At 43.6% G+C, this 21,312-nt stretch overlaps 1 protein-coding gene across 3 annotated transcripts in view; it reads left to right on the forward strand.

The window, feature by feature from the left end:
* Nucleotides 1-1,935: 1,935 nt before the first annotated feature.
* LOC136580935 (sodium- and chloride-dependent neutral and basic amino acid transporter B(0+)-like) overlaps nucleotides 1,936-21,312 on the forward strand; it is a 38,376-nt gene continuing 18,999 nt past the window's right edge. Inside the window, exons 1-5 of one of the 3 annotated variants that reach the window (XM_066581873.1) lie at nucleotides 1,936-2,166; nucleotides 7,263-7,407; nucleotides 12,807-12,938; nucleotides 18,521-18,682; nucleotides 20,368-20,500. In XM_066581873.1, the coding sequence (XP_066437970.1) occupies nucleotides 2,113-2,166; nucleotides 7,263-7,407; nucleotides 12,807-12,938; nucleotides 18,521-18,682; nucleotides 20,368-20,500 (626 nt within the window). In that variant the 5' untranslated portion in view covers nucleotides 1,936-2,112. Of the gene's footprint in view, nucleotides 2,167-2,512; nucleotides 2,530-6,206; nucleotides 7,408-12,806; nucleotides 12,939-18,520; nucleotides 18,683-20,367; nucleotides 20,501-21,312 lie in introns of those variants that run through there. The other 2 variants (XM_066581874.1, XM_066581872.1) reach the window with 2 other exon arrangements.

A 21,312-nucleotide genomic window follows, 5' to 3' on the forward strand; every position in this document is an offset into this window, starting at 1 on the left:
GGACATCTGCTTTCATATGGAAGTGCTTGCAGGTCTTTCCTCATGGCTTCAATACTTAAAAGGGTTGTCCAGGTTCAGTAAAACTGTCACCAGGTCCCCCACGGTATAAAGTAACAGATGAGCAGTTACTCACCTCTCCCTGCTCCCCAGGATTGCTGAGTGCTCTCATTGGCTGCTGCAGCTTGTTTGTAGAACTCAGCATACATAGTGACATCACAGGGACTCACAGTGACATCACAGGGACTCCAGAGCTGGCAGCGAACGATGAACAGGGCAGCAGGGAGAGATGAGGAACTACTGATTTGTTACTATATGGGACCCTATGGCAGGAGTTTCCTTTAACTTGAGCAACTTCTTTAAGTAAAAGAATCATGGCGTTCCACGTAGCATGTAAATTACAGTCATATTCTTTAGAAGTAAGCAAAAAAAAAAAGGCACTTCTTTTGGATCATTCACCTTGTTTACTGTTTGCATGGACCCGACAGGAATAGATTTGGATTATACAACTATGCTAGCAAACTGAGAATAATGCATTTAGGGTAGTTTCACATTTAGGGTATCTTTTTCACTTACTTTTTTTTCCGTTTTCTTGTTTTATTTGGGGTAAAAAGCAAAAAAAAAATCGTTTTTTAACATTTATAATTTTTTTTAAAATTATTTTTATATTTACACTAAAATAAAGTATGGGAATTGGTTCCTCTATTTGTTTCGACATTTTAATATATAGTATGTATGGTTTTGGTTTACAGGGCGCATACGGCGACGGTTTTTGTTGGCGTCTGTTTTGTGTTATTCTCTTTCTTATGTATGTATTGTTGTTTTATTCTGTTGTTTTGTTTTACTTATGTATGTAACTGTGTTTTTTACTATCTGTGTCCCCCATGACGTCATATAAGACCTCTGGGGGACATTCACATATTTTTTTCTTTATTTGACACTTTCCCACTGTAGCTGAGGCGTCCATAGGAACCCTAGTTACAGGGCAAAGCAACCCCTGTGGTGACATTAGTCACTGGCAGAGCTGCCAGGGTCTAGTCTGACCCCCCCAAGGCTCCTGTAGTGAAAGTGCATCTTACTTTCACTTTCCCCATACAGTGCTCAGCACTGTATATCGGGGAAGCAGAAGGCAAGATGGGTTAAAAACCTCTCCTGCCTTCTGCTCCGGGTTATCAGCTGTCACTAATAGCTGATAACCCATTCCTGCCTCTGACTGATTGCAGAGCAGGAGACTTAGAGCACCGCCGTAATGTTACTATCGGCGGTGCTCTAAGCCCAGGACCAGCCGCTGTAAATTTACGGTGGCTGGTCCTAAATGGGTTAAAGGGATTGTACAGGTAGAAATTCAATTTAGAGCCACTTCACTTAAAACAATAAAACACACAGGTACTTACTTTTCTCAGCCCTTTTGCAGCCCTGTGAATCACCCTGTCCTTAAGGACAGCGAAAATCAGGTAACTGCCGCTTGGCAATTAGAGGCTTCAGCGTCACTACTCCGAACTCCTGGCATTATGGTGCCTAGGATGTGGGCACTGATACCAGGAGAACCATCGGTGATCCTGTAGCCTCTGGTTGGCAGGCGGCAGTCACCTGACTTCCGCTATCCACAGAGATTGGGTCAATTATGGTGCTGCAGCGCTGATTTGCTGGGGCTGAGGAGGGTAAGTATCTAAACAGTTGCTACATTGTAAAAGTGAATTTCTCTGGACACCCCCTTTAAGAGAAGATATCTAGCCTAACAGTCCCATTACACACATGCAGTCTGTTGCTCATGGACTTGCAGTTCTGCTGTTATTTAGTATCTCATGTTTTTGAGATTGTAGAACGTCTTCTCCATAAACCTGAGAATCATGTTATATCGTCATTACTGAATCTACAGATCAGCTTTCACTCTCTGCTGTGTGGCACCAGTGCAGGTCTTGCTGTAATAAGTGACAAACAAGGGAGGTGCCAGTTACCAGTTACACATCTTAGTGACGGGAATAAACCCTGGCAGCTACTTAAGACATCGACGCTCCACAATGTACCTGCACAGCCCAAGGAACATCACTGAGACCTCAACACCTCCGTTGGTGTACCGGGAGCCGGACAAGAGAGCCTTGAAGTCTTATCATCATGGGGCTGAAAGAGATTCTACACCTCAAAGCTAAAACCTCTGCTGGAGAACAGGTGAGCCGTCACAAAACCTCTGCTGGAGAACAGGTGAGCCGTCACAAAACCTCTGCTGGAGAACAGGTGAGCCGTCACAAAACCTCTGGTGGAGAACAGGTGAGCAGTCACAAAACTACTGCTGGAGAACAGGTGAGCCGTCACAAAACCTCTGGTGGAGAACAGGTGAGCCGTCACAAAACTACTGCTGGAGAACAGGTGAGCCGTCACAAAACCTCTGCTGGAGAACAGGTGAGCCGTCACAAAACCTCTGGTGGAGAACAGGTGAGCCGTCACAAAACCTCTGCTGAAGAACAGGTGAGCCGTCACAAAACCTCTGGTGGAGAACAGGTGAGCCGTCACAAAACCTCTGCTGGAGAACAGGTGAGCCGTCACAAAACTACTTACCTCCTAAAGGATTTGCAAATTGCATGAAATCAGTGGATTAATAACTCACCGAGAGGCATTCTACACCTTGTGAAGTACAATAAGAGGATATTTACCAGGTTTATATGTTCACTGTTAGGATTATACTGTATTACATCGGTTGGGAAGCCTTATATAAGTAATATGAACTGCTGCACATAAATTGAACGTCTTTGTTACCGCGTTACCTCAAAAATAAGACAGTGTCTTATATTAATTTTTGTTCAAAAAGGTTTAACTTTTTTACATGTATAGCTGCCTGGACACTATTTAAATTGACTTTTTTAATGAACCGTTAGTAGGGCTTAATTTTGGAGTAGGGCTTATATTTCAAGCATCCTCAAAAAGCCTGAAAAATCATTTTGCATCCTCAAAAATTCTGGGAAATCACGCTATGTCTTATTTTCACGGTATGTCTTATTTTCAGGGAAACAGGGTATTAGTTAATTAAATAGAGGGCAAATTCATTTTCTAATATACACTCATACGGAATAGCTTAAAAGTATCGATGAGACAACTTTTCAAAAGTTTGGTTCACCAGATGTTGGCAAAAAGTTTGGTTTGGTCTGAATTAGTTCAAAGTGAACAAGAACGTCATCAATACCCTTACAACGTATAATGTGCTGGTGATGATGGTGGTGGGTTCATCTGAGACCTTTACCAAAGTTTGACCCGAAGTAGGGTTTGACTGTGTCGGTTTGCTCTCACTACTTGCAAGGATTACATTTTGCAATATATATTGTATTTCAATTAACTCCTCAAGAACAGATCTCATAGAGATTAATGTGTAATCGTTCTCTTTGGGCGGATCTGCTGCATATAATCAAACTAGCCTTTGCAATAAGCTGTAAGTCCAGACAATATGATCTCCGGAATCCTACGTGTGGGCATAAACTGAGCACTGCGCAATGAATGTCATTTATGTCGTTTTGGAGCCCTGTGGGTATATCTGTATAGTAGGGTATCGCATTATCAATAATCAATCAATATCCAAGATCATGCTCCATTTAGGAGCCCATAGTGTAGCTTCATGGACCTCTGCTTTTATATGGAAGTGCTTGCAGGTCTTTCCTCATGGCTTCAATACTTAAAGGGGTTGTCCAGGTTCAGTAAAACTGTCACCAGGTCCCCCACGGTATAAAGTAACAGATGAGCAGTTACTCACCTCTCCCTGCTCCCCAGGATTGCTGAGTGCTCTCATTGGCTGCTGCAGCTTGTTTGTAGAACTCAGCATACATAGTGACATCACAGGGACTCACAGTGACATCACAGGGACTCCAGAGCTGGCAGCGAACGATGAACAGGGCAGCAGGGAGAGATGAGGAACTACTGATTTGTTACTATATGGGACCCGATGGCAGGAGTTTCCCTTAACTTGAGCAACTTCTTTAAGTAAAAGAATCATGGCGTTCCACGTAGCATGTAAATTACAGTCATATTCTTTAGAAGTAAGCAAAAAAAAAAAGGCACTTCTTTTGGATCATTCACCTTGTTTACTGTTTGCATGGACCCGACAGGAATAGATTTGGATTATACAACTATGCTAGCAAACTGAGAATAATGCATTTAGGGTAGTTTCACACGAGCGATCGCAGGAAAATCGTTGCAAAGTCGCTTCTCTGTTCACTGCGATTTTTGAGCTTCAGTGATGCTTTTCTTAGAGAATAATCTGACATCGCTGACACGCGTGAGAAAATGGCAAAAGTCAATGAATGGGACTTTCTAATGTTAAAATCGCATGTTTGTTGCATTGCGATGCTATAAAATGCAGGTTCCATAGGGATACATGGGAGATAAAAAAAACCACGCACATCGCAGAGGGATAGGGCACGCTGGGATTTTTTTTATCATCTCTCAACATCACATCAGTGAAAACATCGCAGATGGAAGGAAACCGTTGTACGGCATTGGTTTCCTAAACTGCTTTTTCATTGACTAACGCATCAGCCGAAAATCGCACGATGTTCTCGCCCATGTGAAACCCCCATTGGTGACACTTATTGTGATACCTCCAAATTTTAAGATCCGTCTTGCAGCCTCATCTAAGCATCACTTTTACGGCCACAACTGTCAGTTTTCTTGCTGTTTGACTGAACTCGGATGGGAGTGCGCTGTAATACCAGAGAGTCTATGGACAGGAGCGGGGATGTTTCTGGTAAAAAGGTGAATTCTCTGCATCTTGCGATTGCACAGTACTCATGCATGAATAACGCCAATGTAAATACAGCCTGAGGCAGATCAACTTGGTGGTTAGGAATGTATACACAGCTCAGGGCTTGTCAGTTACAGTCCCTCACATGAGGACACAAACTTATTGTAGTTCTAGCAGAGTAAGGACAACAACAAGGAACTCGTATACAAAACACGTTCTTCAGGACGCAGCGCGGGGGACGCAGAACCCTGGGTTTAGGTGGAAAAGTGAGCAGGACACATACTGGTAGTACAATAATAGCCTGAAACAATAGGGACAGTCTTACCACATCACATATAGTAGAGGCCGGTCCCTCTAAACGACCGCTGTTGTGCTGTATAGAAAGTTGGGCGAGCAATAGTCTGTGGAAGAAGAAGGGAACAGGATATAAATGTTCCTATATATATATAGTTATTGATTATTAGGTTCTATAGGGAAAGGTGGGGCGATCGCCCTGATAATTGGCTTTAAAAAAACCCTTTTCCCCGTTGTCACACCGAAAAATGAATGGAAAAAAAATCAAAAATTTGGTATGTTATGGCATCAATAAGAGACCGACTTTTTAAAAGATCACACAATTTACCCCACATGAGACAAAAATATGAAATGCCAGAATTGTTCTTTTTAGGTCACCCCGTCTCGGAGAAAAAAATGAATAAAATGCCATCAAAAAGTTATATGTACCCCCAAAATGGTAACAATAGTAACAATAGAAACCACAGCTCACCCCCAAAAGACAAGCCTGACAAAAAAAAGTTATAGAGAGTCAGAACACGGCAACAGAAAATATTTTTTTTCTAAAAAGGTGGTTTTTTTGGTACAACTTATAAACTACCGGTATGCTAATCTGGTATTGCTGTAATTATACTGAGCCACAGATAAAGACTGAGTGTCCCTTTTACTGTTCTGTGAATGTCGTAAGCATAACCCCCAAATGTTGAAATTACATTTTTGTTTTCCAGTTTCATGGCACTTAGGATTATATGGCGCCATTAAAAAATACAAAGAAAAAAACATGTTGACATATAATAGCGCCGTTATAGTAGAGTGAATTCCACTCACCTGGTACACGGTGGGACTCCTGGATAGGGATCCCACCGGTACCTAGTGTCCAGGTCTGCGTATCTGTGTGTCTCTTGTCCTTTGATCCAGGTATTCTGGAGAGGCGTCTCGGAGGCTGGAAGCCCTCTGGGTAACCGGGGACTTGCAAATGAGTCAAGCAAAGGAAAAAACAAAAAAGCTCAGGACTTTAGAACTGTGAGAATGATCTCCGGGCCCACGGGTCTAATGGTTTAAAATAACCGTTTTTTATTTATGTATGCTTGAGGAAGGCGCCGACATGCACCGAAACACGTTGCAGAAATGATCTAAAAAACAGTTATTTTAAACCATTAGACCCGTGGGTCCGGAGATCATTCTCGTAGTCCTAGAGCCGGAGTTTTTTTGTTTTTCCTTTGCTTGATTACAAAATACAATTCGTCCTGGAGAAGACAAGCCCTCATGTTGCTAAGTCACTGGAAAATGTAAAAAGCTAGGATTTTTCTTGAAAATGGAAATGAAAAAATTAAAAAGGACTGCAGCAGGGAGGGGTTAATACTTTCTCACAGTCTCTGACAGTAGTAATCAGGGCGATCTGCCCAGATGGCCCTAGGGGGTATTTGACCTTCCCTCTTGCACTCTGCAAGTACTGTATGGTGTCTCATTGGTTTTCCCCCTGACTTGCAGCTTCTTCTCTCAACCACAGCCTTTCCAGCAGGCAGACCTCACCTACAGGCCTCATGCTCTCTCTACTTGCTGTGGCCCTCTGTAGCGAATCAGTTGGGACGTACTCTTCACAAGACCCTATCATCATTCGCATTCTTCCTCCATCAGCCTGTCTCTCAGGTCACACAGAGCTCCGTACACTATCGCGGCCTCAGACACTCGGGTCCCATTTACAGGATGATGTTTCTACTATACTCTTGAAGTGGTCTGTTCTGCTGACAATAGTCCATAGTGGCTGCAGCTCGCTTGGGCTCAAAGTGATGCCCACCGCCACAAACATCTCAGCATTGTCAGGTCACAGCTTCTCCCTGACTCGGCTGCTAGAGAGGCTCCGCTCTCCAAACAGCATGGCACCAAGGGCACTTAGTTTTATGAGCTCTGCTACTTATGACCAATCTGGTGTGCAACATCCTCATGCCTCAGAGCTCCACGAGCTGCAGAGATCTGTACGCAATGAACTAAGGTAGCTGCCGCCTTCAATTTGTATCTAAAAGGAACCTAAAACCACTTACTGACCTGGGGACCTCCAGAAAAAGTGGCTATTTGACCACAAGATAGGCGATAATCATATGATTGTTGGGGTTCTTACCGCTGAGACCCTTGTGGGTCATGAGAACATTCCCCTAGTGTATGGAAGGGCATTGAGCATGTGATTGCTGCAGCTACAATCTGATAAAGGATGATTGTGTTTATGATACATTATATCATGTGTGTAATTGTGATGTTACTTCTCAAGGACTCTCATGTGGACTCCAGCGATGAAAACAAGGAGCGCGGAAATTGGTCCCGGAAATCAGACTACTTGCTGTCTATGATTGGCTATGCCGTAGGTCTGGGAAATGTCTGGAGATTTCCTTATCTTGCATACAAGAATGGAGGAGGTAAAGACAATTTCCCATAGAACTTATTGTAGAAAAACGTATGGGAACTTTACAATAAGCAATTTATTAACTAATGGGAAAAGCGGCATCTCATCCCTCACAGAAGGACCAGAAACGTTTGTTCTAACGCTATCCGGAAGTGAGGCCGACCCGTATGTTCACTTATACTAATGTGAAATAGAACACGGAATCAGTCTTATTATGATGGAGCTGTCATTAGATCAGCCATTTACCTTTTACTTTCTCTATGCAGTTATTGAAGATGTATGGAATGGATACGGTTAACCCTTTAGTGACTGGTCTATTGTGCACCTTTTTGACCAAGCAATTTTTTTTTCCACTTTTTCATCCTCACATTCCACGGGCCGTGGCATTTCTATTTTTCATTAATGTAGCTGTATGCTCTTTTGTGGGGCAAGTTGTATTCTTTAATAGCACCATTTTGGGGTAGATATAATATATGGACTAATTTTTCTTAACTTTTGGGTGTAGAGGGGGAAAGAAAGCCCAGAAATTCGGCCATTGGTCTTTGAGTTTTGCTTTTATGGCATTTGATGTTTAGTATAAATAAATGATCACTTTCTTCTCTGGATCCGCCTGATTATGGCGATACCCAATCATACTTTGTACACTAAAAACACTTTAGAAAAATGTATTTGCTTCACCACATCCATAACCTTTTACATTTTCCACCAATGGCGCTGAGAGATATTGCATTTAGCAGGACGGGTTGTTTTGCCATTGCTACTATTTTGGAGCATAAGGGACTTTTTGATCACTTTTTATTGCATTTTTTGGGAGGCGCAATTCTGGCATTCTTTTCAATGCCATTCCACTAGTGGAATGACTACAATATTTTTATAGTTTGGGTCATTACAAACGCGGCAATACCTACTATGTGTATTTTAAGGATTTTTTTCCTAAGGAAAAATGAAGTTTTGTGAGGAAAAATGTGCATTTTTTTACTATATATTTTTTCACATTTAGGCCTCTTTCACACGGGTTTCAAAATTTTGCTACACAACGCATGTATGTGAGGCCCATAGTTTCTAATGGGTTCTTTCACATTAGATGTTTTGCAGCCTGAAAGAACCCATTGGAAACCCTGAGCTTCGCATACATGCGTTTTGTAGGGATGATTTTGTAGCCCGTGTGAAAGAGGCCTACATTTAAGGCCGTATCCACGCGGACGATTTTGTCGCAATGCGACAGTGCTACAAATCGCATATATGCAGAGCCCATGCTTTCCTATGGGTTCTTCCACACGAGTGATGTTTGGAAGCATGCGGAATTGCGAGACTACAAAATCGAGGCATGCTCTATACAGCTGCGATTTGCAATTTTTTTCTAGCCCTTGTTTCCCTATAAAGCCTTCCTTTTTGCTGCATCGCACAAAAACGCAAAAGAACGCTGGGCCTCTGCCGGACACCCCTAGGAGAGGGATGGCCAATAAACATACGAACAGGAGAAAGGGTTGTCACGGGTGATGGTCCCGCAGTCTCAGTTATCTGACATGAACCGCCCCTGGCAGGGGAACTCTCCAGAGGAGGATAGGGGTAGGGTCACTCCACAGACACTCACATTGGTCAGTACCTCTGCACAGTGATCTTGGCCTTTTCTGGACACACTCACTCTCAATCTCTCTCTTACTTCTCTTGCTCTCGATCCTCCATGGTTCCTGGTCTAGGGACCCTCAGAAACCGCCCCTCTTCCTCCATCACTTTACCACATTAGGGTTGAAGGTACCCCCATGTGGCCGGCACTCCACTCCTTTTTCTATTGTTGAAGATCAGGAACTCTCACCAACTACCACACCCAAATCCCTCAAACCTATAGACAACATAGAGCATGTGACTAGACAAATATTGATACATTTGCAGGCGTCTCCCAGTCTCATGCAAACATTAACCTCTCACTTGCTGCAGCTGTGCAATACACATAAAAGGAGACTAGAAAACTTAGCATAGCGCTCCTACAAAAGACATGGCATGTATGATATTTATGGAGGGGCCAGGAATGTACATTCTGGGCCACTCCACTACCTCATGGGGGGTTTTGCCTAACTTTCAGCATAATAGATAGGACTTGATGGACCAAATTTTGCATGCCAAAAAATGGTCTTGTGAAGGGGCCCTAATCATTCGGTTTAAATACCAACCGTTCAGTCGTTCTCATTCACTAGTGAATGAATTCATGGTGAATGTGAATGACTGAACGATTTAGAGGGTGAATGAGCAAACTATTTATCTGCCTGTATAAACAGGCTGCACAACCGAACGGGTGATAAATTGTTCTTTGTTACTGTGTTACTATGCTAGTTGAGGGAAAGGCTGGAAATCATGTTGGGAAACCTTCTTATGTTGCATCTTACTATACACGCTTGCATACTTACAGAATTTAGGTAATACTTAGAGCTCAAAGCATCAGTATTGAAGGAGGTATTATGTGGCTCTTGTATTCCCATGATTGATGATATATTTAATCCTGACAGAGTAACTGAAGTATTGTTGGATGGATGATACATTGTTTGTTCTATGCCCAGTTAATTAGTGACAGCGTTTGCATGTTTACTTAAACTTTCACAATAAGCATCAGACAATAGATCCCCTATACTGGAGCCGGTAATGTAGATATATATCAGTCAGGGAATAATTAGTGTAACAGTCTGTAAAGATTCAGTCGGCCCACAAATCCACTTATAATATCTCGCTCATACCTCTTACAGGGATATGCCGTATATTCTTGTGGCAGACAGAGGATTCCACAAGTAGATACAATAGTTGGCATCCAGTATAAAGTTATAGCTAGCTTACAGTACATTGTGATACCATTCTTGGCCCAGGTATAATCTGCACTTGCTATTTTGAAGAAGCTATGCTATTTCCTTCAGGAGCCACTGACACTCACTGCAGTCACAAATCCTGGGATTTTGCAACTTTTGCATATTTTTCATGTCATTGAAGTAAAAACCTGAAATATTGCATTTCATCACAGACACTAAGCTTGAACAATGAGCTGTCTGTTTTGTATAGTGATGTTTCAGCTTTCGCTGTGTACTCAGGTGGCACGGTCAGAGGTAATCCCATTGTCTGCAGAGGGTTGGATTACAATTAAAGTCCAACATCTAAGGTGTAAAACTAGAAACAGATAACACAAAATCACACAGCAGAAAATAGATGATAGGCACATGTCCGCTATTGCTCCTTTCTGTTCATGGTGGTGAAGTAATTGCTTAATTTAGGTGATACTTAAAGGTATCGTAGTGTTATCAATCAGGTATGCCTAATGCCCCATTTACATGGGACGACTGTCGGCTAAATGATCTGCACTAGCGGGTGACGCCTCCGCTAGTAGTTAGCGCTTGTGCAGAGCATTTAGACAGGCAGATCACCGCTGAGTATCGCTCACTGCTCACTGAATTCTCATAGAATGTGCAGCGCTGAGCGGGGAGCGACAAATGAAGAGTAAACAAATAGTGCACAATGGCGTTCTTTTAGACATAATGATTATTAAAGGGGTTGTCCCGCGCCGAAACAGGTTTTTTTTTTATTCAATAGGCCCCCCGTTCGGCGCGAGACAAACCCAATGCATGTGTTAAAAAAAAAAAACGTTTAGTACTTACCCGAATCCCCGCGCTGCGGCGACTTCTTCCTTACCTTACTAAGATGACCGCCGGGATCTTCACCCACGATGCACCGCGGGTCTTCTCCCATGGTGCACCGTGGGCTCTGTGCGGTCCATTGCCGATTCCAGCCGCCTGATTGGCTGGAATCGGCACACGTGACGGGGCGGAGCTACGATGACGACGCAGGACCAGCTCTCCGGCACGAGCGGCCCCATTCACCAGGGAGAAGACCGGACTGCGCAAGCGCGTGTAATCGGGCGATTAGACGCTGAAATTAGACGGCACCATGGAGACGAGGACGCCAGCAACGGAGCAGGTAAGTGAATAACTTCTGTATGGCTCATAATTAATGCACGATGTACATTACAAAGTGCATTAATATAGCCATACAGAAGTGCTGAACCCCACTTGCTTTCGCGGGACAACCCCTTTAAGCATTTTTATTCCTTTGAACAAATTTTGCGTTCTAATCGTACCATGTGAATGGCCCTTAATTATTATTACGATGCATCGGAGAAGAGAACAAAGAGAAACCCTCAAGTGATGTTTAGAAGTTTTTCTGTTTTATTGTTACAATGCAAGACGTTATATAGTTAGACAACCTCCACAAAATCAACAAGTCAACAATTTAAAGTCTAGTATGTGAGATACTTCCATCTTAAGGCTCATTTACATGTAACGATTATCGCTCACAATTCGATCAAATGAACTTGAGCGATAATTGTTTACTGTGAATGTGAAAAAAATCGCTCACTTGTTATTTGCGGTTCTTTAAGCTTAAAAAACCTCGCTGGCTTCTTGTGTTGTCTAAATGCTTCCCGTTCAGCACTTTCCATAGGAGGTGAAGCGCTGAGCGAGAAGCGGACGATCCAGCGGCAAGGCTTTTAGTTTAAATGCTCTGCTTGAGCACTGATGACCTTAGCGGTGACGTCAGGGCTAGTGCAGTAGTACAGGAATTATGAAAGTATTGATCTCAGTGGTTTTGTTTAATTCCATTACATGGCCCTGATTTTCATGGGGGCTAAAACCCACCCATTTGTTTAAGCCCTAAGGCTGACAAACCGGGATCACAATACAAAAAAAAGTTAATGGGAACAGCTCCCCCTCCCTGCTCAGTGATAACTTCACATCACAACACTCTCCCATAGAGGGCAAGGAGTTTCTTCCTGACTTAGTTTTCTCATGCTCACAAGTCTTCTGGCTATGTAGCCTTTTATGGATTTCTATCATAAAGTCTTATGGCCACATATGCATAATTTAAAAATCTTATACTAAATCAGCACAAGATGCAGAAAACAAGAGCACAATGGTAGAAGTAATATCACAATGCTGAAAGTATGGTCTGTTTCAGATATATAAGGTAGAACATATGCAGCTGAAATGGCCAAGATCCCCTTTACTCGTCAAACCTGCCTCTAGGACCTTCCGGGTTTCCTTTAAACCAACAGACATTCGTTGATTTTTAATGAGAACCTTACACCTGGAGGAAAAACAAGTATTTACATACCTGGTAACATCTGCGGTTGAAGGGATCTTTAGGTAGTGATCTTCCATTCATACCATTGAACATGATATAATGTCATAGACATTGCAATTCAGAAAATATACCAGTCTAACAGCTTCTATGTGTTATTGTGTCCAGCTGCGTTGATCCAGAGAAAGTCTATGTAAAGTTCCATCTGCCTGTTTTCTGTTTTGCTGTAATATATATGTTTCCTATTACATAGATATGATATTGTAGTATATTAATGCTGTAATACATTCTATCCTGCAGGGGCATTTCTCATTCCGTACACAATTATGCTCGCGTTCTCCGGCCTCCCAGTCTTCTTCTTGGAATGCGCCATGGGGCAATTCTCCAGCTCAGGTCCAATCTCAGTTTGGAAGGTTGTACCCCTCTTACAAGGTACCTGAACATTGGTAGTACTGCCGAAGAGTTGTCCTAGCTCTTATATTTGGAGGTAGAGCGTGATTCAGTGACATCTTGATGTACTCTGGCACAATGTCTAGCCGTGATCTCATGAGTGGGTGTTACTGTATATAAAAAGTATCTCATGTATGAATATTAGAGTTGTCCAAAACAAGCAATGACATTTGTGTTGTGAGTGATGAATGGAAATCTTATTTGTTTTTGTACATGATTATTTGCTAAAACCTGCATAACGTTACAATCAATGCAACTGGTGTAACAGTAAAGGAACATTGAACTAAAATGATACACTGTGCTGGCCTTCTATCTTTAACCCTTTCCAATCCAATTTGTATCCTGGTTTTCCTAGGGGGCTTACTCTTTTTCTCCCATTATACAACGGTGCTATCTGCTGGCTAAAGCCAGTACTGCATCAGGTTACACGTTGGATAGGCTCCAACAGCAGAGAGGCTGGCAATATACAGTAAGAGAACCCGACGGATGTCTTCCAACATCGGAGCTGTACAGCCTTAAATCATAATGTCTTCATAGGTCAAACAGTGGATTGGAAAGGGTTAAAAAAAAGAGTCGAGGTAAAACAGCATGACACAAGAATATGCAAAGTGTTCCTTTATGGGTTATGGACACTTTTAGAGATTTTTTTTCAAATTTAAATGTATATATTTTGGACTGACCATCATTTTTGTTACTGGGTGTCATTAAAAGTTTTGAAAGACATTTCTTTCTTGATCACAGCTTTGATCCAGAAAGAAGTATCTTTCAAAACACATCCGAGCGTAGGCGTAGTGTTACACGGTACCTACCATTTATAATTTGAAGGATTTTTTAGAATGAGGGAAGTGTTTTTAAGGATTGGCTATTCCCCTTTGCTGTTGCTACTTAAGCTGTGTGACTCACGGTCAGCCTGGTCACTGTTCTATCTACTAACCAGATGAAGATATCATTGTGTTATGTATTAGGCTTCTATATAGTGTAACTGTTATGCTCTGCCATTGGCTGCGGTGGGTCATGAGACACGTCACATCATTGAAGGTTCTTTAGTTCACTGGGATTTAGCGTCTACCCTAGGAGAAGTCCACGCAAGGATGTGCTAAAGTGGGTTGTGGCTGCCAGTTGGGTGTTGTCTCAGGCCCTCTGGCATGGCCTTCAGTTGGTTGGTATATGTCTAGAAGAGGAAAGCCAAGAAGCATGCAGCACAGAGCTTTCAAGTTCTGGAGAATCACTGAACCTTCGAGATCGAGGGGTTTTGGTGCCTCCAATGACTTTAGTCACACGTAAGACCCAACACTGTCATTGGCAACTCAGTGCCCGACCTCAAAAATGAGATACTGCTTAAAGGACTTTACAGAGACACTCGTGAGTTGCTCATAGATTGGTGTTGTTATTCATATCAATCAGCTAAGTGACCGTGACCTTAGGCCAGAGAGGAAGATTGCTGTTCCTAGATATTGAGAGTAATGCACATAACAAGTTATTAACCGGCTGTTTACTAAACTGTTCACCGTGTTTAAAGACCTGCACCTCTGAGGCCGGGTTCACACGGGGCGTATTCCCGCCGGAAATCCCACGGTTTGGCCGCAGCCGAAACCGCGAGACTTCCGCCGGGAGAACCGCCGCGGAAAAACCTGCGGCGGCTTCGAAGCGGCCCGTCCACTCGCTCTTCTGCTGCGACGGGCACTCCCATAGAAGAGAGCGCGGCCGCGGCGGAAATAAACAATAAATAGCCATGCTGCATCTTCTGAAGCCGCGGCTTACCGCAGCGGATTGGTCGTCCCGTGTGGACGAGATTTCTGAGAAATCTCGTCCACATGGCTGGCTAATCCCGAGATTAGCGGCCACAGGCGGATTTGCCGCTGCGAAATTCCGCACGGAATTTCCGCGGCAAATCCGCCCCGTGTGAACCCAGCCTGATAACTCAAAAGCTGTTTATTAATACCTGCCTTTTAGTTGTGAAATAAACCGTTGAGCGTTATGGCCAGTCTTGCCTCTGTTGTATACCACAAGCTACTGCCCCTCCTGCTGCAGGCATGTGACTGGGCCTATTTGCACCGATCTGGACCAAATTCTGACCCCTAAGAGGAGAGGGGCCCCTCTCTACCATTGACAATATCTACCATCACTTAGGAAGAGGTGCAAGGGGGAGATAGGCCACTTTTCTCAAACATTATGGAAGGTCCAAACCCTACCCAGGGGCACCTCCCTTTAATTGACAAGGGTTTTTTTAGGCTGCAGACATGTGTCAATCACTTGATCACCTTTACAGTTGCATTATATACATTATTTGTAAAAAAAAAAAAAAAATCAATCACCTAGAAGGAGTTGTCATTTTGCTACAAAACTCGGCATGATTAGATGAACGGTCTTGACACCTGAGGCCCTAAATGTGATTCCACCTTTGACTTACAAAAAGGCTCTCAGAGGCTAATTGTGTCAGAGCTTGTTGACCACTAAACTCCTCTACGACACAATCAAAGAGATTTTGCCCAGTTAACAGAGTTTGAGAGGGGAGCATTATTGGAATGCAAGAAGCTGGATGGTCGTATCAATGAATTGCCCACCACTTGGGCCATTCTGATCAGACTGTTAGGAGGTGCTGGGACCAGTAAATGCATGACGGCACGCACCGAAGTTGATTAGGGTCAGGATGCCACCAGTAGAGAGGATCGACTGATCATCTAAGAAGCACGAGCAGCTCCAACTGTTTCATTGTCCGCTATCCAGAGACAGGGGTCACCATCGTTACAGGCCCTGTTTCTGTAGGAACCATTTCCAGAAGCTTGACTGAAGGACATTTGGTACCTGCTATATGCACTGCCTTTGACACCCACCCACCATCACCTGTATTTGGAGTGGTGTCGTGAAAGATGAAACTGGACTGCTACGGAGTGGAACCGGATTGTCTTCAGCGATTAATCTAGATTTAGTTTGGGCACTGTCGACGGCGGTGTTCGTGTCTGGAGACCTAGGGGTGAGCACTTCAATCCTATCTTTGTTGCTGATGTGATGGCCTGCCACTGCTGGTGTGATGGTCTGGGGAACCATTGCATACAACACTTGGTCACCCCTAGTAGTGATACAGTATCCCCCCTAGTAGTGATACAGTTTAGGACATCCTGCAGCCACATATGTTGCCTCTCATGGCGGCTTTCAAGAGGCATTTTCTATCAGGATAATGCTCAGCTGCACAAAGGATGTCAGAGGAATGTCCCCCAACATTGCCACAGTTCGATGGCCTGCCCGCTCACCAGATTAAATCGCCAATAGAACATGGGACCATCTGGGATGCCAACTTCAACAGCCTACAAGTTTGCATGATCTAGAGGCTCAGTTACCGCGAATATGGAGTGATATGCTGCAGGATACCATATGAAACCTGTATGCCTTCATGAACGCCCGTATCACATCTTGTATCCAAGCTAGAGGCGATACAACAGAGTACTAAAACCTACATGCCTGCCTGAATCACATTTTGCATCCAAGCTGGAGGCCATACAACAGGGTACTAGAGCCTCCATGCTGACCCGTAACACATCTTGCATCCAAGCTGGAGGCCATACAACAGGGTACTAGAGCCTCCATGCTGACCCGTAACACATCTTGCATCCAAGCTAGTAGAGGTAGTGCAACAGGGTACTAGAGCCTTAATGTCCATCCGTATCACATCTTGTATCCAAAATAGAGGTGGCACAACAGGGTACTAGAATCTCCATGCCCCCATATCTCCATCCCCCCCGTATCACATCTTACATCCAAGCTAGAGGCTCCTTTCAAGTTTTCAGTTTTCTTAAATAAATTCTCCTTGCACTCAGATATTGTAATCACTTACTTATATCAGTGTTACAATCACACAGAAAAAGTTTAATTCGATCACTACAACTCAATTTGGGGGGTAGGGATTTTTTTGACAATGAGTGTATATGAATAATACGTCTCCTTTTTATGCATTACTCAGTATTCGCTGCACACATCAAACATAGTGGCTTCTGCCCCCTATTATAACATCAACGGAATTATTATGAAGATTGCTTGTGTCAATGTCTGGATGGGAACAATGGAGGTTATTGACTTTCTCCTGTATGTAGGGTTTATGGGAGTTTTTCTCGCTTCCTTGGTTTTTGTTTTCAATAGAAGCATGAGGAAGTTGGCAAGAAACATGGTGGCACTGCCCATGGGTTTAACTTGTACAATCGCAGTGATCCGCGCTGAGAGCACAAAGCCGGTTTACAGCTTGGGAAATACTGCAGTTGTCAGTTTATCCCTCTTAATAACATAGACAATAAAAATAATGTTCCCCTCCATATAGTTCCTAGCATTACATGTCAGCAATGTGGGGATGCTTACCGCACTGTTTGCTCTGTTACAACATTACCTGGGACTCTCTGTACTTTCCTTTTGTGATTGGACACAAGTACATTAAAGGGGTTTTCGGGGACAGTCCTCTTGATGACCTGTCCAATGGTTAGGTCATCCATATCTGATTGATGGAGGTCCATCATTTGGGACCACTGCTGATCAGATGTTTGAAGAGACTGTGGTTTTCGGGTTGGTCCTGCGGCCACTTCACTGCATACCAGACATAGTGCTGTACATTTTATTGTGCCTGGTATAGTAGGTCCGTCCTATTCACTAGAATGGGACTGAGTTGCTCTCAGGCCACTGACCCAGGATGTTGGCCAGGGGCAGATTGGGAAATCAAAGTGGCCCTGGAAAAATATTACAAAGTGCCCATATGTTGTAGGTGGGCCCAAACCAACAGCATGTGGGGTGCATACAAGTAGGTAGTGGTCAGTAAGTCGTCTGCTGAAAGCCAATAGGGTGGTAAGAGGGTAGAAGCTTTCGCAACATGTATAGCTTACCACAGTACATTTACGAGGAAGCACAAGATGTTAGGACTGGAGGCATACATTTAGGTGCCACCTATTTGTTACCCCTTAAGCCACCATGATGTAAATGAACATCGTAGAATGCCTTATCTTTAGCTTCTATGGCAGACATTTATGTCTTGTGTCCTGCATCATCCCTGTGTAGACTGGCAGCCAAGCTCACTCTATAATGGCAAGGAGCGTAAAGACTCTGATCCCTGTCCCTAGATGCCACAGTCAATAGCAACCATGGTATCTGGGTGATAAGATAGAGGAATTACGAAATACCGATGGGTAACAATGGCAGCCAGAGGCTTAGAAAAGACCCCTAGCCATGCCCCAGCTGTATGACTATTATGGTGATCCTTCAGCACTGCCTAAAAAATTGCTTTGCTTTATGCAATCCTATGCAGACAGCTGCTATTTTGACCACGGAACACTTGCTCAGCAACAAGATCGTGGCATGTCCTATTTCAGTGCGAGCCTCGCAGGGGTTTGCACTGCCACGTCATTGCTGATGCGCCGGCTCTGCACTGCTTGTAGCGCTCACCTAAGCACCATGGCCCCTTAAATCGTGTTGTTGGTTGGGGTGTTGGAAGCCAGACTGCTACTGATCTGATCTTAAGATTGATGGCCTATCCTAAGATAATCTCCTGGAAAACCCCGTTAAACTTTTTTTTTTACATTTTTCCCTAGGTGTTGGCATCACGATGGTGCTCATCACTACCCTGGTAACCATCTACTACAATGTCATCATCGCTTACAGTTTATATTACATGTTTGCTTCATTCCAAAGAGTCTTACCTTGGACAGATTGCTTCAAATGGTCTGATGACAAATGCAGCAAGACGACACGAGGTATCCGGTTATAGTACTTACATTTAGTTTGGTAATTAACGCAGTTATCCCAAAATCGACTTTTATCACCTAGTTGACCTCCATGATGATATATCTTGTGCATCGCATGCAAGGACAGCAACAAAGATTACGATGTAATTAAAGGTTAACTTCTCCGTGTTCTGTATAGAAGGAAGGTGAAATTCTGTATGGAGGGATTGAAGAATTGTTTCCTTTAGTTGTTTCAATACAATCAGACAATGGAAAGGTTTTCATGCATGTTTATATCAACATAGTACGTAAAAGAGAACACAGAGGGGAAGGAAACACTTTAAAGTGTCATCAAGACAAATGGTCAGGAATGTGGACAGGGTACTACAGCCTCAATGTCCAACTCAGGAAGAATGGCGTATAAATAGAGATGAGCGAGTATACTCTCTAAGGCACATTACTCGAGCGAGTAGTGCCTTATCCGAGTATCTCCCCGCTCGTCTCTAAAGATTCGGGGGCCGGCACGGTTGACAGGTGAGTTGCGGCGGGGAGCGGGGGGGGGGGGGAGAGAGGGAGAGAGAGATCTCCCCTCCGTTCCTCCCCGCTCTCCCCCGCCGCTCCCCGCCGCCCCGAATCTTTAGAGACGAGCGGGGAGATACTCGGCTAAGGCACTACTCGCTCGAGTAATGTGCCTTAGCGAGTATACTCACTCATCTCTACATATGAACTCATTTTAATAGATTTTTGTTATGGAGCATTAATTCAGTTGATTAGTACTAAAAAACAATGGGGAGGGGCGGGGATAGTTTTCCTTTTTACTATTGCCAGTCTTAAATGGAAGTTCATTAAAGGGGTTGTCCCGTGCCGAAACGGGTTTTTTTTTTTCAATACCCCCCGTTCGGCGCGAGACAAACCCGATGCAGGAATAAAAAAAAAAAAACGGCCAGTACTTACCCGAATCCCCGCGCTCCGGCGACTTCTTACTTACCTAAGTAAGATGGCCGCCGGGATCTTCACCCACCGTGCGGTCCATTGCCGATTCCAGCCTCCTGATTGGCTGGAATCGGCACACGTGACGGGGCGGAGCTACGAGGAGCCGCTCTCCGGCACGAGCGGCCCCATTCAGAAAGGAAGAAGACCGGACTGCGCAAGCGCGTCTAATCGGGCGATTAGATGCTGAAATTAGACGGCACCATGGAGGCGAGGACGCCAGCAACGGAGCAGGTAAGTGAATAACTTCTGTATGGCTCATAATTAATGCACGATGTACATTACAAAGTGCATTAATATGGCCATACAGAAGTGCTGAACCCCACTTTGTTTCAGGGGACAACCCCTTTAATTTAAATTGTACCAAATTTATTAAAAGGCACACACCTCAATACATTTTGCATATCTAGGACTGTCACAAAGACAGAAAAAAAAGATTGTCAGCGTAACTTTGCTATAAATTTCAACGCATGTAGCAGAATTGATGCCGATTTTTCAGTGCAAAAGGTGTTGATTCTGATGAGAATTCGCACCAAAATGCACATGTGAATGTATCTTGAAATGGGCTTAAATTTCTTGATAAATTCCTAGAGGACTTATTAATTTGCTCTCAACAGGATGTATTTTTCCTCCCAGGAGCCTCTACTCATGTGAAGGTCGTACCCATCTGACTGTGAACTATCATTGCTCTATATTAAAGTATCTTCCTACTTCTCTCCTGTCAGGCCTCTGCAATGTAACCGTAGATAATAACACGCTTACAACAAATCTAACCTGGGTGAAAGACAATAACCTGCTTTGTATCGCCAACACCACGGTGCTGGACCATGTGGAACTGCCAAGCAAACAGTACTGGGAGTAAGTGGAGGCTTTGTCACATTGCCATGTACTCTATCGAGATTATCTCCATTTGTCATCATGTGTTATGCCTATTTACTGTATACTGGCTCTATGCCGACAGCCGTAGCACTTTATATCACCAATATGATATATATGGCCAATCCATATATATTGACGCTCGGCTTGGCTGATCATGCATGTGTTTACAACAGGGTGATGGAAATCAGCTTTGTCGTGGGTGGTGGTATCACAACACAGATTCAGGATATGGTGCAGCAGATGGAGTTACAACAATATACAATATTTATTTACAAACGTAGGGCAGCTTACAAGCTGACAAAGACCCAAAGAGGGTCGAAACGTTGCAAATGGAGGAATAAATTATACTGAAATTACACGCCTGGCATGCTGTCACTCTCTCTATTGATGGTGGACTTTGTGTATGAGTCTTTTGGTTCAGACTCTTAGAGTGACGGGCATCAAGGATCTGAAGGGTCGGTCGTCTGGAATATAAGACCAGAAGACTGCTGTGGACTAATCTTGATATACAACCACATTTACCCATGACTGGCTGAAGAAACCCATTATCAGAGAGCAGATCATGATGGGACCATCACGTGGTACCACATTACTGATCACAAGATGCCACGTGCCAACTGCTCCTAGTGCAGTGATCGTTCAGTATATAAGCAGCAGTAAATAAAATGTTAATGGTAACTGCAAAAAAATGTAAATCAACGCGGGACTCCAGCGCCATGAGATGTGTGTAGGTTACTAGTGACGCTGGGGACGGGCACATTATTTTCAATATCTGTCTTCCATTATACTTT

Source organism: Eleutherodactylus coqui, chromosome 10, assembly GCF_035609145.1.
Source record: "Eleutherodactylus coqui strain aEleCoq1 chromosome 10, aEleCoq1.hap1, whole genome shotgun sequence".
Lineage (NCBI taxonomy): Eukaryota > Metazoa > Chordata > Amphibia > Anura > Eleutherodactylidae > Eleutherodactylus > Eleutherodactylus coqui.